Source organism: Festucalex cinctus, chromosome 10, assembly GCF_051991245.1.
Source record: "Festucalex cinctus isolate MCC-2025b chromosome 10, RoL_Fcin_1.0, whole genome shotgun sequence".
NCBI lineage: Eukaryota > Metazoa > Chordata > Actinopteri > Syngnathiformes > Syngnathidae > Festucalex > Festucalex cinctus.
Genome location: NC_135420.1, coordinates 22992258 through 23010469, shown reverse-complemented (window position 1 = coordinate 23010469; position 18212 = coordinate 22992258). Strand labels below are relative to the sequence as shown.

General features: G+C 41.3%; 1 protein-coding gene across 1 annotated transcript; it reads left to right on the top strand.

The window, feature by feature from the left end:
- Window positions 1–1581: 1581 nt before the first annotated feature.
- Window positions 1582–17250, top strand: LOC144027761 (uncharacterized). The gene is made up of 15 exons (XM_077535566.1): window positions 1582–1869; window positions 3236–3946; window positions 4053–4739; window positions 6380–7150; window positions 7233–7361; window positions 7503–7611; window positions 7921–8050; window positions 8730–8923; window positions 9503–9524; window positions 9959–10001; window positions 12151–12861; window positions 12969–13655; window positions 14367–15149; window positions 15230–15367; window positions 15539–17250. The coding sequence occupies exons 1-15, from the start codon at window positions 1854–1856 to the stop codon at window positions 15676–15678; spliced, it is 5271 nt and encodes a 1756-aa protein (XP_077391692.1). The 5' UTR covers window positions 1582–1853; the 3' UTR covers window positions 15679–17250.
- The last annotated feature ends 962 nt before the right edge of the window (window positions 17251–18212 follow it).

Here is an 18212-nt window from a genome sequence, read left to right as displayed (position 1 = left end):
TCCTACAAATTTTTGTACTAGCACGTCCGCCTCCCTGCTGAGGATGTAAGATCGAATCCAGGCTTCGAACTTCCTAGGTGGAGTTTGCATGTTCTCCCCGTGCTTGTGTGAGTTTTCTCCGGGTACTCCGGCTTCCTCACACATTCCAAAGACATGCATGGTAGGTTCATTGAACACTAAATTGTCCCTAGGTGGGATTGTGAGTGTGAATGGTTGTTTGTCTATGTGGCTGGCAACCAGTTCAGGGTGTACCCCCCGTCTATTGCACAAAGCCAGCTGTGATAGGCTCCAGCAACCCGTGACCTTTGTGAGGATGAAAATGGATGGATGATAATGTGGTGGTAGCTCATTTGGCGAAATGTAGTGTCTTCCATTGACCAAGCCGATGGTGAAAATCTATACATAGGGATCTTGCCCTCCAACCAACTCCAGCTTTTGGAGATAACAGCTCAGAATGGCTGGTTCCAATGAGTCGCGATAACCTACTTTCCTACGAGGGACGTTTTTTGTTTTTTTTGTTTGGTTGTTGTTTTTTTGCTACACTTGTCATATTTTCCAACCATTTAAACGAAATGCTCACCGAAAACAATGCTCTTTTCGTGTGTTTCTATTGATTGTTTACCCTTCGGGAGGGTGTGATGGCTAAGCATTCTGGATAAATTTAAGTCAGCGAGAAGGGTCTATTGTAACATGCTACTTAATTTTTGTGTTAGGCATGTGATAGACTTGCCCCCCCCCCCCCCCCCCCCCCCCCGGATCACGCAGCTTGCTGCCCAATTTGTTTTGTTTTCTAACACTTGCAGAAATAAATCCCAACTCTGGATCCAAATCTATGTCCTGCTTATTTCGTGCACCAGAACACATTGAACAACATTTTAGAAAACTGTTTTTAAGTTAAAAAAAAAAAATGTTAAATGAATAAAGTCAAAAAGAAGAAAATAGACAGATGCTTAAATTAATTAAATCATGTATAATAATAGAAAAGTTAGAAAAAACAAGACCTTTGAGAAAGATTAATTTTTGTCACTTTGTGCATGAATTTTCTATATGCAATAAATTGTCTTTGAAGGGCAGCCAGGCAATCTTGTGTATAATTGGAAGCAATACTTCAGGTAAACAAGTACATGAATTATACTGTAACAAATACTCTTTGATTAGTCTTCACTTTTGTTTTCCACATGCAGCTGAATACTTCATTAATTCAATGTTACTAATTTCATTAGGGGCTCACACAATTCGCCAAATTCATCAAGTGGAATTGTGGCATGAAACATATTTAGTGCAAAATGATGATTTGCAATAAATGGGATAATGTCATTTGCTCATTTGATTCGTCATGCTTGCTTAATGGAGTTATACTTTTCCACTATGACTCTGCTTTTCAACTTCCTGGATTTGTGTGGCTTGCCCCACCCCTTAATGAGTTTCAACCAATCGGGTCTTAATTTGCACCTGTGTTCTAGTTGTTTTTCCTGTTTCTCTTATGTCTTGTTGTTGTGTGTATGTTGTGTGTTTTAGAATAAAGTTATGTTTCACTTTTTGTCTGCAACTTTTGCTGCTTAATCTTAATTCTGGTCGACCCATGTATTGTACAGGCAAAGTAAATGTTTGTTATACTGAAAGTCCAACCTCCAAGCCTAAACCAGTAGGACAGTTTTTGCTCATGAACACACCCTATCAATACTCAATCAGGCAGTTTGAGGCGGACTGTTGAGATGAATCTCATAATACTTTGTTTTTAAGTTGTTCCTGGTGAAGAATAGTGACAGAAGAAGGAAAAATCTTTGTTGTGGATTCTAGTACTCGCTTTTACTTGGTACAACGTATTTTATTTTTAGAATATATCAGGAAGAATGGCGGATGACGATGGTGAGTTTATTCCTGTACCTGTGCAATAGACGTTAAATTGTCAACAAGAAGTTCATGTTTTATTTTTGGTGCTCACTTTGCTATTTGTAAATATGGGGGGGAATCCAACATTTGTCTTGCTCTTGTAGGTTTTGTTTTCTTTGGTGCTTTTGGGTATAACCATTTGAACAGATGCCACCAACAAACCTGTAAGACCGAACCGTTCCTCAGAGAAACAGTTGTTGATTACTCTTAGCGTGGCAAGCCTGAAAAACTTGAAAAACGCTCTGGTGTTCTGTGAATGACTCGTTTTATTAGACCTCTGCTTAAATTTTTGCTTCATTCTGTTTTAATTCTGTTTGATTTTCTCTAAATGTCCCTTCAGTGTGATTGAGTAAAAATTTCCATTGTTGGCACAAAGAAAGACCAAGAAACGGAAAGAGTTGAATTCAGTGGAAGTATAATTAGCGTTGTATCAGTTCCAACTGAAACCATTACGGACTTCAATTTTCTCTTATATTGATTAAGAATCTAGCGATCCTTTATGTTTTTTTTCAATTTTTTTTTTTTAAAATCACATTTAATTACAATGGGGAAAAAACATCACATACCTAATTGTTGTGATTTCTTAAAACCTATGCTGTTGAATTTCTGTTGTTACACTTGATCTACATTTCTATTAGTTTACTTTTTTATTCACCCTTAATTATTTTTGGTGATGTAATTCATTTAAGTAATTGAAAATGATAAGTCACCGAAACACTAAAATTAAAACTTTAAAGGGGAAGACAACCTCAAAATAGTCTTTACAATATGTTTGTATGTGCCACCATTAGTCTAAAAACAACATTCTGATTAATATTGATTTTGTGGAATATGAGTTAAGTAGCAAAAACCACCTGTTTTTATCCATCACAGGTGGTGGCCATTTTGCCACTTGCTGTTAAATGAGAATGCCAACACACTGACTCAGGGCTCGGGAAATGACACGTCACGGCTCACCTGTTTTCTAAAGCTGAGCTCTGATTGGTTGTTAAGAACCCACTGAGATAGACTAATCGATCTACTTTATTGAAGAGGTAAATTAAATCGATTTTTACATTAGAGCTCAGGTTTCTATTATAACAAGGCTTTTAGTCTGCTTCATTGTCAGATAATCATCTAGACCTGAGCAACATTGATGTCATCTTCACTTGACAACAAGAGGGCAAAATGGCCGCTTCCTGAAATGGATAAAAATGGCTGGATTTTGCCTCATAACTCTTATTCCACAAATGTAATATTAATTTGAATGTCATGTTTAGACTAGTGAGGTTACATATAACATATTATTTTTGTCTGCTTCATTGTCTGATAATCATCTACAACATTGTCTTTTTGCTTGCAGGCGTAAAACAGTCACATGAGAGAAGACTGGTCATTATCGGAGCTAGACGGAGCGGTAAAAGCTCATCAGCTAACACCATTCTGAGAAAAGAAAGATTCGAGTGTGGTCGCACCCGGACAGCTGAGTTGGAAGCCCGACACGAAATAGTCAAACGCTGGAACCTGTTTGTGGTTGACACTCCGGGATGGAAGAACTCTTCTTCCCTCCGCGATATCCCAAAAAGAGACAAGCAGCAACTTAAGCTCTGCGGTTCCAAGTGTCCGCCTGGACCTCATGTCTTCCTCATTGTCATACCCACAGATTCCAGCTTCTCCTTCAATCAGAGGGAGACCATACAAGAACACATGAAGCTGCTGGGGGAGCGGGCATGGAGATACACCATGGTGCTGTTCACCTTTGGTGACTACCTGGGACAGAAAACCATTGAGCAGCACATTGAGAGCGAGGGTGACGCGCTCACCGGGCTGGTAGATAAGTGTGGGAACAGGTACCACGTGTTCAACAATAAGGACAAGAGCAACCCAACTCAGGTCATTAAGTTGATGGAGAAGATTGACCACATGGTCTATGAAAATGAGAACAGTTTCTACATGCTAGATGAACACATGTCGCAAAACATTAAGAAGAAGCAAGAAGATGTGGCTGAGAAGGCCGAACAGAGATGGAAGCAGGCCTTGGAACAAAGAAAGCAAATAGAAAAGATCATTTCAGGTAAGCATTGCACTAAAAAACCCCAAAACAAAACAGATATGGTCCTCTTTAAGTCAGTGAGTCAACAACAATAACAATCTCTTGCTTTTTATTCTAACAAATTTAGAAATGGAGCCCATCCAGGAACTTCGTATTATTCTCCTGGGCAGCCAACTTGTTGGAAAAACCTCCGTCGTGAACACCATCTTGGCAATGAAAGAGCACGAAGAAGCAGAAACAATGCTTTGTCAGGTCCGGCAGGGCTCAGTGGGCAGGATGAAAATAACGGTTGTGGATACGCCGGGTTGGCGGAAAGGCTTCACCACGTCCGACACAACTGAAATGATCAAGGATGAGTTGCTACACAGCATGTGCAAGTGCCCACCTGGGCCCCATGTTTTCTTGTTGGTGATCGACACAGATGCCTCGTTTAACGCCAAGCACCTGGAAGCAGCCACCACTCACGTGGAGCTGTTTGGAGAAAACGTGTGGCAACACACAATGGTGGTGTTCACTCATGGAGACTGGCTGAGGCCACACAGGATTGAAGAATACATCGAGGGTGAGGGGAAAGCCCTGCAGTCGCTGGTGGAACAGTGCGGTAACAGATATCACGTCCTGGACAACATGAACGCAGACGACAGCAGTCAGGTAGACGAGCTACTGGGGAAAATCATTCTGACTCTGGCGGAGAATGCATGGCAACATTTTACACCCGATGAGAAGATGCTGAAGGCGCTGAAGGAGAAAGAAATAAGAGTGGAAAGAGCCGCCCGATTGAGACATCAAGCCAATTCCACCAGAACATTAACAGGTACCTATCTCAAAACTAAGTTGCACAAAAGGTGGTATATAACTGAGCAGCCAATACATGCGAAGATAGTCGGCTAACTCAACTTTTCTGACAAATGTTGGCGAAAATCATTAGCAACTTTTAGCGATAACAGGCGAATGTTTGGGAGAGTGTTGGCAAAAGACGATGTGACGATGGTGACTATTCTTAAGCCCGTATCTCACTGAGCAGCGCAAGTTTGGATTGCGTCCGTCACGTAGCGAGTATTGCTTTAGCACATGACTTGTAGCTTAGTCTAGCAGAAGACAAGTTATCCGGATGTTTCCCGTCCACTTGGACTCATAGACGGCTGGATGTGCCATTTTTATCTCGCTTTCGGTTGGTCATCGTCTTCCTGAATGACGGGTTCACGATAATAGGCAGCGGCTTCTGCTCCAGCTCGCTCCTCCACAGTGAGGTCCGCCAGGGTCCGCGCATCGGAATCTCGCAATTACAGTCTTCACGCACAGTTTGCATATTGCCTCGTCGACATCTACCGGCTCGTTTTTTTTTTTGTTTTTTTTTACCGGACCTGAAGCCAAAATACTACCAAACTGCATAAGTGCCGCCTTTTTTTGTGACCAATGTAGTTGCGGGAGCTGCTCGGCTAACCATCTTGCCATTAGTTGTTCCAGTGTTGTTCATGTCATGCTGTCACATGACTAATTATTGCTATTAGTTTTTTAAAATAGTTACAAGCCTATTATAGGGATAGTTTGGATTTTTTTTACATGAATCTCTATTTCATCCTCACCTCCAGTGTGTGCGATCCTCACTGACTTACCCCTTGTTCTGTGACACGAGTTCTGGTCCGGTGTTGGACGAGAGGAAACTAGTCCAGCAAGTTGGCTGGGGTCACCTAAATAAAGCGTTTTTCTTCTAAAAACAATTTGTGTTCAAAAGAGTGATACATTTCCATACAAAACTCCCTTCGGAAAAAAAGTCAGACGCCATTATTGCCGGGCACTACTTTTCTGTTCGTTCGTATCACTGCGTGACGCCCCGCATGCAGCTGATAGACGCACACTAACCTACAAATTGTTTGTCTTTTCGAAGGCAGAAGGCGTGCGGATCAGCTGTCTTCAGGGCGATGCGCAGTGATACGAACGAACAGAAAAGTAGTGCCCGGCGGCTATGGCGTCTTACTTTTTTTCAGAAAGGAGTTTAGTGTGCAAATGTATCACTCTTGAACACAAATTGTTTGAGAAGAAAAACGCTTTATTTCCGTGACCCCAGCCAACTTGCTGGACTATTTTCCTCTCGTCCAACACCGGACCAGAACTCGTGTCACAGAACGCTGTCAGGGGTAAGTCAGTGCTGATCGCACACACTGGAGGTGAGGATGAAATAGAGATTCATGTCAAAAAATCCAAACTAACCCTTTAAATTGAAAATAAGTACACATTTATATTTACTCTCAAAAATATGTTTAGATCATAATTTTATTTATTTATTTTTTTGAATGGCGGTATTTAAAGTGACACCGTTTCTATTTTTAAACACCCCGGGATACCTTATTACCGTATTACTGCCCAACCCTACTTCTCACCTCTATTTTGTGTCCTTAGACTCATTCAAACCGGCGTTGTACAACTAACTACTATTTTTGTTTCTCCTCACAGGTCCTCCTAAAATGTTGAACACATTGAGAATTTTGCTACTTGGTGAAAAGATGTCAGGTAAGACAACGGCAGCAAACTACCTCCTGCTGAGCAAAGTGTTCCCCACCCAGCAGAATGAAGGGTGTATTGCCCGGGAGGTACACGTTGCTGGCAGGCAAGTCATAGTAGTCGACACCCCGGGCTGGTACAATGAGTCTGAGTGCACCAGGGAGCAGGATCAAAAAATAGTCCATGGTCTGACCCTGAGCCCTGCGGGTTTTGACGCCGTTCTGATTGCGATTTCCTTGGATTGCAAATTCAACCAGACCAATCAGGACGCCCTGGAGGATCATGTTAAGCTCTTTGGTGACAACATCTGGAACCACACGATGGTTCTGTTCACAAATGTGGACACTTTGGCAGACAGATCCCTGGAGGTGTTCATTGAGAGGGAACACAGTGCGCTGCAATGGTTGGTAGACAAGTGTGGAGACAAATACCACTGTCTGAACATCACAGATACAAGCGATGTTAGCCAGCACAACGAGCTGTTTAAGAAGATAGAAGACATGTCAGCAGAAAACCAGGGCTGCCTCTTCAACCCCGACATGAACGACATCTCCTTGAGGATTGAGAAAAAGTTCTGGAAGAGGAAAATCAAAACTACTCTTCAACATATGACCGAGCAGGCGTTAAGGAGCCAAGCGCTGAAGCTGTTCAAAGATTTCAAGGAGAAGCTTGTGAAGCTTCAAGAGGACATAAATGATCTTGATCCCTTTCCACAGCCACTGAGTAAGTAGTGTTGAATTCCATTGATTTAAATTGACCACCCGAACATTTCTTGTTTTCTTGTTTGCTCTTCATAAAAACACAGGTGACAAGGGCAAGGACAACAAGAAATCTGTGGCGTCAGATATTGAACACCAGATTGAAGAGCTGAATATGAAAATTATGGAGTCCATGCATCAACTTCGGAGTAGCATGGACATCTCTCTTCCGAATTGTACGTAAACATATCTCATCGTGTAGATCTCACTATTTTCAGATCAGAGGGGAAAATGTCAAATTGATAGCTTTCATGCAGAGTCAGTCAAAATGGTATCACCAATGACTGTCCATTAAAATGTTGCGTCTTCATTTGCAGTGAGTGGATCCACCCAAGAAATGGATAAAGTTCTGGATTGGCTATCTCAGCTTCAAATCCGCACAACTCAAGAGTCTACCCTGATGCTCAACAATTCAGAGTCGTCGGGGTATAGCTCACAATACAGTATCTTAAGTACTGTCTCAAATGTTCTCTAATTTCGATAGTGTAAATGTAGAGGATCATATGCCGAGAAAAGAGTCTTGGGAGGAGTAATATGGCGGCTTCAAAAGTCTTGGCCTATTGGCTATAGACCCTTCCAGCTGGAGGGCAAACATCCCATAACAAATGAACGTACCGAGCTTGATTTTCGGCGAGCGTTTTCGTTAAAAGATGGGAAATATGTCAAGTGTCACGAAAAACGTCCCGAGTAGGACACTACTGCGACTCGTTGAAAGCAGCTGTTTGGTGCCGTTAGGTACAAAAAATGGAGTTTGTTGGAAGGCAAAGTGCAAGCCGAAGGAACGATCTCATCTCTCTTTGAGCCACAAGAGTATCGGTCGGCCGTGCACAAGTTCACCATAGCAGTCCTCGCTGATATATCAACTGTTTGACCCATTTTCTAGCTCACACTGACTGTTTTTCATCACACGCATAGATGCCCTGTCCTTCACCGCAAGAGGCGCACATAAACGTGACGTCACACTGGAAGGGTCTATTCGATCAGTGGTTCGTCTTCTTTGCTGATTCTTCGTCTACGCTTCCCGTTAACTCCCTATGGCAGCACTACAGTGCCACTCCAGAATTGGCATATATATTACAGCCGTTAAACATCCTAGGCGTCTTATTTTGGACACTCGCGTGTCACGTTCTGTCTGTACAAGATTTGTTTGAGGAACGAAGCCGGCTTTGCTTCGGTGTAAACGGGGCCTTAGTCTGTTGTGTTTGTCCAGTCGGTGTGGGAGCATTGTTAATGTCATGTGTGGAAGTCCTCCAAGTCGTCCTCATCACAGCCAAGGAGCCATAGCCCCAGCCAAGTCAAGTCACTCTGCAGCAAGTCAAGTCAAGGCAAACCAGGTCCGGTCACGTCACGCTCGTTCCAATCATAGCGACCAACCTACTCACATCCGGTATAGTCATGGCGACCTGTCTACTGTCATCTTGTCCCGTCATGGCGACCAGTCCAGTCTCGTTCCATCCAGTCATGGCGACCAGTCCAGTCTCGTCCAATCCAGTCATGTCCCATCCAGTCATTGTCTACGCACCTTTCTCTCTATGTCTCAATAGTTCTTCACATTGCCATTCATTCCCATCTCCCTGCCTTGCTTCTCCGCATTTGGGTCCACCATCACCCAACCGCTCACGTCCACCGTGACAGAATGCACCCACCAAGTAAGGATCCAGCTGGAGGCGCATGGACTGTCCCTGTTCGTTGGAAGCAGCAGGCCGAAGTCCCCGTCCCGGCTCCTCGGAAGCCTCAAGTATCCATAAGCAAGGTCATCTAAGTTCAGTTGTTTCTGATGCTGTGAAATGAGTAGTCAAAGCACTTTGAGGGCCTTGTAAGGTAGTACAGTGCTATAGAAATGAAGTACCATTTTCCAAGCACCTGCTGAATTTATACTATTTTGTTCTGTAAAATTTGTAAAATCATGCAGATTGTGTTTATTATACAGTCACTGAATCCCAGTAAAACTCAGCGCCAGTTACTGTTTATTGTACATTCAATGCCAGTATAATGAACAAGTTGTTCTGTAAAGTTATTTACATTTTCCCACTGTATTTTTTATTTTTATTTTTTTACATAATTTCCCTGGTAACCACAGCTGCCGGGTTTTCCCCGTAAAAACAGATTTTTTTTTGCAGTGATAGGGATCTTGCCCTTGAACCAACATCAGCTTTTGGAGAGAACGGCTCAGAACGGCTGGTTCCAGTGAGTCGCAGTAACCTACTTTTCTACTAGGGATGTTTTTTTGTTTTTGTTTTTTTGCTACATTTGTCACATTTTCCCACCATTTAAACGAAATGTTAACCTAAACAATGCTCTTTCCGTGTGTTTCTAGTGATGGTTTGCCCTCTGGGAAGGTAAGTGGTAGCTAAGCATTCTGGGTAAAGTGACGTCAGCGAGAAGGGTCTGTTGTAACATGCTACTTATTTTTTAAGCTAGGCATGTGATAGACTTGGGGATTCCCCCCACCCCTCCCATCCACGCAGCTTGCTGCCCAATTTGTTTTGTTTTCTCACACTTGCAGAAATAAATCCCAACTCTGGATCCAAATCTATGTCCTGCTTATTTCGTGCACCAGAACACATTGAACAACATTTTAGAAAACTGTTTTTAAGTTAAAAAAAAAAAAATGTTAAATGAATAAAGTCAAAAAGAAGAAAATAGACGGATGCTTAAATTAATTAAATCATGTATAATAATAGAAAAGTTAGAAAAAACAAGACCTTTGAGAAAGATTAATTTTTGTCACTTTGTGCAAGAATTTTCTATATGCAATAAATTGTCTTTGAAGGGCAGCCAGGCAATCTTGTGTAGAATTGGAAGCAATACTTCAGGTAAACAAGTACATGAATTATACTGTAACAAATACTCTTTGATTAGTCTTCACTTTTGTTTTCCACATGCAGCTGAATACTTCATTAATTCAATGTTACTAATTTCATTAGGGGCCTCACACAATTCGCCAAATTCATCAAGTGGAATTGTGGCATGAAAGATATTTAGTGCAAAATGATGATTTACAATAAATGGGATAATGTCATTTGCTCATTTGATTCGTCATGCTTGCTAAATAGAGTTATACTTTTCCACCATGACTCTGCTTTTCAACTTCCTGGATTTGTGTGGCTTGCCCCACCCCTTAATGAGTTTCAACCAATCGGGTCTTAACTTGCACCTGTGTTGTAGTTGTTTTTCCTGTTTCTCTTATGTCTTGTTGTTGTTGTGTGTGTGTGTATGTTGTGTGTTTTAGAATAAAGTTATGTTTCAGTTTTTGTCTGCAACTTTTGCTGCTTAATCTTAATTCTGGTCGACCCATGTATTTTACAGGCAAAGTAAATGTTTGTTGTTTACCGCAAGTCCAACCTCCAAGCCTAAACCAGTAGGACAGCTTTTGCTCATGAACACACCCTATCAAGACTCAATCAGACAGTTTGTGTAAGATGAGGTGGACTGTTGAGATGAATCTCATAATACTTTCTTTTTAAGTTGTTCCTTGTGAAGAATAGTGACAGAAGAAGAAAAAATCTTTGTTGTGGATTATAGTACTCGCTTTTACTTGGTACAACGTACTTTGTTTTGGGAATATATCAGGAAGAATGGCGGATGAGGAGGGTGAGTTTATTCCTGCCCCTGGGCAATAGACGTTAAATTGTCAACAAGAAGTTCATGTTTTATTTTTGGTGCTCACTTTGCTATTTGTAAATATGGGGGGGGGGGGGGGGGATCCAACATTTGTCTTGCTCTTGTAGGTTTTGTTTTCTTTGGTGCTTTTGCGTATAACCATTTGAACAAATGCCACCAACAAACCTGTAAGACCGGACCGTTCCTCAGAGAAACACTTGTTGATTACTGTCAGCGTCGCAAACCTGAAACACTTGAAAAACGCTCTGGTGTTCTGTGAATGACTTGTTTTATTAGACCTCTGCTTAATTTTTGCTTCATTCTGTTTTAATTCTGTTTGATTTTCTCTAAATGTCCGTCAGCGTGATTGAGTAAAAATTTCCATTGTTGGCACAAAGAAAGACCAAGAAACCGAAAGAGTTGAATTCAGTGGGAGTATAATTAGCGTTGTATCAGTTCCAACTGAAACCATTACAGACTTCAATTTTCTCTTATATTGATTAAGAATCTAGCGATCCTTTATGTTTTTTTTTCCATTTTTTTTTTAAATCAACACATTTAATTACAAAGGAGAAAAAACATCACATACCTAATTGTTGTGATTTCTTAAAACCTATGCTGTTGAATTTCAAAGTTGCACTTGATCTACATTTCTATTAGTTTATTTTTTATTTACCCTTAATTATGTTTGGTGATGTAATTCATTTACATAATTGAAAATGATAAGTCACCGAAACACTCAAATTAAAACTTTAAAGGGGAAGACAACGTCAAAATAGTCTTTACAATATGTTTGTATGTGCCACCATTAGTCTAAAAACAACATTCTGATTAATATTGATTTTGTGGAATATGAGTTAAGTAGCAAAAACCACCTGTTTTTATCCATCACAGGTGGTGGCCATTTTGCCACTTGCTGTTAAATGAGAATGACAACACACTGACTCAGGGCTCGGGAAATGACACGTCACGGCTCACCTGTTTTCTAAAACTGAGCTCTGATTGGTTGTTAAGAACCCACTGAGATAGACTAATCGATGTACTTTATTGAAGAGGCAAATTAAATCGATTTTTACATTAGAGCTCAGGTTTGTATTATAACAAGGCTTTTAGTCTGCTTCATTGTCAAATAATCATCTAGACCGGAGCAACATTGATGTCATCTTCATTTGACAACAAGAGGCAAAATGGCCGCTTCCTGAAATGGATACAAACGGCTGGATTTTGCCTCATAACTCTTATTCCACAAATGTAATATTAATTTGAATGTCATGTTTAGACTAGTGAGGTTACATATAACATATTATTATTGTCTGCTTCATTGTCTGATAATCATCTACAACATTGTCTTTTTGCTTGCAGGCGTAAAACAGTCACATGAGAGAAGACTGGTCATTATCGGAGCTAGACGGAGCGGTAAAAGCTCATCAGCTAACACCATTCTGAGAAAAGAAAGATTCGAGTGTGGTCGCACCCGGACAGCTGAGTTGGAAGCCCGACACGAAATAGTCAAACGCTGGAACCTGTTTGTGGTTGACACTCCGGGATGGAAGAACTCTTCTTCCCTCCGCGATATCCCAAAAAGAGACAAGCAGCAACTTAAGCTCTGCGGTTCCAAGTGTCCGCCTGGACCTCATGTCTTCCTCATTGTCATACCCACAGATTCCAGCTTCTCCTTCAATCAGAGGGAGACCATACAAGAACACATGAAGCTGCTGGGGGAGCGGGCATGGAGATACACCATGGTGCTGTTCACCTTTGGTGACTACCTGGGACAGAAAACCATTGAGCAGCACATTGAGAGCGAGGGTGACGCGCTCACCGGGCTGGTAGATAAGTGTGGGAACAGGTACCACGTGTTCAACAATAAGGACAAGAGCAACCCAACTCAGGTCATTAAGTTGATGGAGAAGATTGACCACATGGTCTATGAAAATGAGAACAGTTTCTACATGCTAGATGAACACATGTCGCAAAACATTAAGAAGAAGCAAGAAGATGTGGCTGAGAAGGCCGAACAGAGATGGAAGCAGGCCTTGGAACAAAGAAAGCAAATAGAAAAGATCATTTCTGGTAAGCATTGCACTAAAAAAACAAAAAAACAAAACAGATATGGTCCTCTTTAAGTCAGTGAGTCAACAACAATAACAATCTCTTGCTTTTTATTCTAACAAATTTAGAAATGGAGCCCATCCAGGAACTTCGTATTATTCTCCTGGGCAGCCAACTTGTTGGAAAAACCTCCGTCGTGAACACCATCTTGGCAATGAAAGAGCACGAAGAAGCAAGAACAATGCTTTGTCAGGTCCAGCAGGCCTCAGTGGGCAGGATGAAAATAACGGTTGTGGATACGCCGGGTTGGCGGAAAGGCTTCACCACGTCCGACACAACTGAAATGATCAAGGATGAGTTGCTACACAGCATGTGCAAGTGCCCACCTGGGCCCCATGTTTTCTTGTTGGTGATCGACGCAGATGCCTCGTTTAACGCCAAGCACCTGGAAGCAGCCACCACTCACGTGGAGCTGTTTGGAGAAAACGTGTGGCAACACACAATGGTGGTGTTCACTCATGGAGACTGGCTGAGGCCACACAGGATTGAAGAATACATCGAGGGTGAGGGGAAAGCCCTGCAGTCGCTGGTGGAACAGTGCGGTAACAGATATCACGTCCTGGACAACATGAACGCAGACGACAGCAGTCAGGTAGACGAGCTACTGGGGAAAATCATTCTGACTCTGGCGGAGAATGCATGGCAACATTTTACACCCGATGAGAAGATGCTGAAGGAGCTGAAGGAGAAAGAAATAAGAGTGGAAAGAGCCGCCCGATTGAGACATCAAGCCAATTTCACCAGAACATTGACAGGTACCTATCTCGAAACCAAGTTACACTGAGCGGCCAAATACTTGCGAAGATAGTCGGACACGTCAACTTTTCTGACGAATGTTGGCGAAAATCATTAGCAACTTTTAGAGATAATTAGAGACAACAGGCGAATATTTGGGAGGGTGTTTGCAAAAAACAAATGGTGTCTATTATTAAGCCCGTATCTCACTGACCGGTGCAGGTTTGGGAGGGTCCGCGCACATAGCGAGTGTTGCTTTTTCTGCCGGCTTCCTAAAGTGTTGCAAAATGTTGCAAAGCCTCTTGCCACACTCTTTAAACACACTTTATACTCTCAAACCCCTTTTCTTGTCGCAATCACATTTTGAATATGTTTCTCTACAACAAGAAAAAGGGTTTGAGAGGATAAAGAGGGTTTGCAACGTCTTGCAACACTTTAGGAAGCTGGCAGAAAAACTAACACTCGCTACATGCATACATCTAAGTGAGATATGGGCTTTATTACAATTTGGAAAAGTATTGCGAAGATTAGCAACTATTTTCCACTCTCTTGCTACTGTTTGGGAACATTTGGGACCCTTTGCAACTCTGGAGTAGCGGGCCAACCCAATGAAAAGGTGTGTGTACCTTTTCTGTTTTCTGCTGTCCACTGTTGGTCCTTGTTTCACAAACTGCTTCACCACCTCTATTTTGCCATTTGTGTCCTAACTTCAACTTTGTTTCTCCTCACAGGTCCTGCCAAAACGTTGAACACACTGAGAATTTTAATAATTGGTGAAAAGATGTCAGGAAAGACAACAGCAGCAAACTGCATCCTGCTGAGCAAAGTGTTCCCCACACAGCAGAATGAAGGGTGTATCGCCCGGGAGGTACACGTTGCTGGCAGGCAAGTCATAGTGGTCGACACCCCGGGCTGGTACAATGAGGCTGAGTGCACCAGGGAGCAGGATCAAAAAATAGTCCATGGTCTGACCCTGAGCCCTGCGGGTTTTGACGCCGTTCTGATTGCGATTTCCTTGGATTGCAAATTCAACCAGACCAATCAGGACGCCCTGGAGGATCATGTTAAGCTCTTTGGTGACAACATCTGGAACCACACGATGGTTCTGTTCACAAATGTGGACGCTTTGGCAGACAGATCCCTGGAGGTGTTCATTGAGAGGGAACACAGTGCGCTGCAATGGTTGGTAGACAAGTGTGGAGACAAATACCACTGTCTGAACATCACAGATACAAGCGATGTTAGCCAGCACAACGAGCTGTTTAAGAAGATAGAAGACATGTCAGCAGAAAACCAGGGCTGCCTCTTCAACCCCGACATGGACGACATCTCCCTGAGGATTGAGGAAAAGTTCCAGACGAGGAAAATCAAAAATACTCTTCAGAATGTGATCAATGTGAAATGCGAGCAGGCGATAAGGAGGCGAGAGCTGGAGTTGTTGAACTACTTCAAGGAGAAGCTCGAGAAGCTGCAACAGGACATAAACAATATGGGTCCCTTTCCATTGACACTGAGTAAGTAGCCTCCTGCTAATTTCCATTGATTTTCAATGGATCATCTCAATATTCATCGGTCTTCATGTTTGCTCTTCAAGAAGGCACCGGTGTCAAGCCCACGAAGAAATCTGTACTGTTAGATATTGAACAACAGATTACAGTGCTGAATATGGAAATCATGACGTCATCGCCTCAACGTCAACTTCGGAGCAGCATGGACTTCGGGATACCTAGCTGTACGTAAATATATCCCGTTGTGTGTATGTTAGCATTGAAGCTATTGCTATTCCCTTTCAAAATCATACTAGATCAGAGGGGAAAATGTCAAATTCATACCTCTCATGCAGAATCAGTCAACACGGTATCACAAATGCATGTCTGTTAAAATGTTGCGTCTTCATTTGCAGTGAGTGGATCCACCCAAGAAATGGATAAAGTTCTGGATTGGCTATCTCAGCTTCAAATCAGCACAAGTCAAGAGTCTACCCTGTCGCTCAATTTTTCAGCGTCATCGGGGTATAGATCACAATATAACGACACCGGATAACTGACCTTCCTCACGTAACCGGTTTGCCAATCGGGGAAAAGGCACTCACTTCTATTTGCTTTTCACAGTGCAAGTGGAATTGGAGGGTGCGATTCAGTACTAGGTGGCACGATGAAAAAGCTAGCCGGCTTTGTCCCACATTATGAAAACGTGCTTTTTAGGTTAAGTGAAAACTCAAAATTGTCATTGGGTGTGAATTGGTTGTTTGTCTTTATGTCCCCTGACTTTAACTGCTGACCAGTCTAAGGTGTCCAGTTGGCTGAGATTTTTTTTTCTACAAATCTTTGTACTCACAAAGCATTTTACTTTAAGTGTTTTAGTTTTTGTCTGTCCCTGTCATGTCCCATCCGACCCCGTTCTGTTTCATCAAATTTGTTCATATGCCTCAATCCTCTTCCTGCCTGTTTTCGCCGCCTTTGGGTCCCACTACTTCTGAATCGTAACACTGTCAGTACGTTTAATTTACTGCAAAGTAAAAAAAAAAAAGAAAAAAAAGAAAAAAAGAGAGAGAATAAAATACATGAAATTAAATAAATTGCCTACTTCAGGGGTAGGCAACACTGGTCCTGGAGAGCCACAGTCCTGTGTGTTTTAGATGTCTCCCGCCTCCAAAACATAGGTGAGGATCCTTATAGGGCTTCTCTAGAGCTTGCTGAGTTGATAATTTGAATCACCTCTGTTGGAGAAGGGAGACATCTCATTGATTTTTTTTTAACCTGTTGTTTGTTTGAAGGTCTAGCCTCCCTGAGCATCAATCTATTTTTTTTGTTTTTAATTCTGTAAAATAAATATGCATTGTGGTTGTTAAACATGTCAGCTTCATTATATATACCAGATAAAGTACTTGATTTTGTTTTCAGTGCAAGTTCAGTGCAAGGCAATTTTCAAACTTGAAATTGAAAGAAACCAGTCTTCTCATATGAGTCCAAATAATTGTGGAAACGGTCAATACAAACCAAACAACCTTCACAAATTAGTTTCTAATGAAGACCAAAAAAAAATACATCACTGATTTTTAAATGACCAAATCTGTCACCATTGACGAAGTGACTGAGGATGCTGGTTGTCTCTTTTTCTCCCTGTATAAATACTGAACAGAGTTATTCTAACTCTACTAAAAAACAAACTAATTTCTGGTGTTTTAAAATATTCTTTGGAATTTTAAAATTGCTGACGCTCGGAAAGAAGGTGGTTTGTATTTAAGTTAAATCTGTATGAATTTTTAGCAGCGTTCTCACACTGTTTATTTTGTAATTTTCATTGGACTTTGGATAGTTTAATTTGTGAGAAATATTTTTTTATTTCAAAACGTTATGAAATGCCGTTTGACTACTATAACCATGTGCCTGTTTGTATCCATTATTATTGTAAACACAGTATTGATGCATCTGTGCTGTTGTGTACCCCAATTTAGGGCTTTTATATGTTGTGTTTGCTTTTTTTCTCTGTACTACAGATGGAAATTAGTTTTCTGCAAAATCTGGTGCAGACACCTCTTCATGTCTTAATATATGTGCACATTGTCGATGAATTTCATAGAAAATAAATCATTTCTTTACAGTCCAGGTAAAAGTGAAGTAGTGTTTCTGACTGGAGGCGGTTATTTGGTCAAAATAACCGAAGTTTGGTTGATTCGTATTTAAATGTCTTTATGGCATGATTAATATGTGTTTATGTATGTTTCGTGTCTTCCGTTTTAGTTCATTAAAGTTGCTTGGTGCCAATGTGCCAAAGCACTGTTTTTATATTTCACATGGCTTTGTAATTCTCAAACTATGGAAGATATGTTCCTCTCAAAAAATATGCGAATATATTTTTCGTGATACACACGCGACTTGCCTTGATAATTTTGTACATTTAAAAGTATTGGGACATTTGGACATAACTTAAAGGGAAAGTGAAAACAACCTCAAACCGTGTTGGAATCGTCATCCTACATTGTTTCCTAAATGCACGTGACAAAAAAAAATAAAACTAAACTTTTTGCTTCAGTAAGACCAATGTCAATGAAAAGAGATTGAGGAGAAAAAAAAGAAGCAAAATGTGTTTACATTTTGTCAATACGTCAAGAATTAAGGAAGTTCCGACATTTTAGAACTCGATGTCAATTTCCTTTTGTGTGGACCGACTTATAACGAATTAGAAACACCACAAGAATATCGATTTCACAGTCTGAATAGAAGTACAGTAAGTTATTAATTCCCAATTATGTTTTTTTTTTTTTTTTACTGCCAACATATTTGTCCTCTTCAAGCGGATAAAGGGGAATTCACTCTATACGTCATATCTAAAAATAGATGCGAAAAAAACCCTTTTTAACCAGCCAAAGTGCATTTTTCTGAGACGAGCTCAAACGAAAATGAAACCGAGTACATTGACGCATATCTGGACAATAAAGTATTGTACCCTATTTTTTCCTGCTTGATTTAAAATTTAATTTAGAGTGCCCATGTGCCCACTGCCCGGTATGTAACAACCTCCACTAGAGGTCAGCAAAATACTGCAAACGGCGCGGCTGTAAACCGGTGACATCA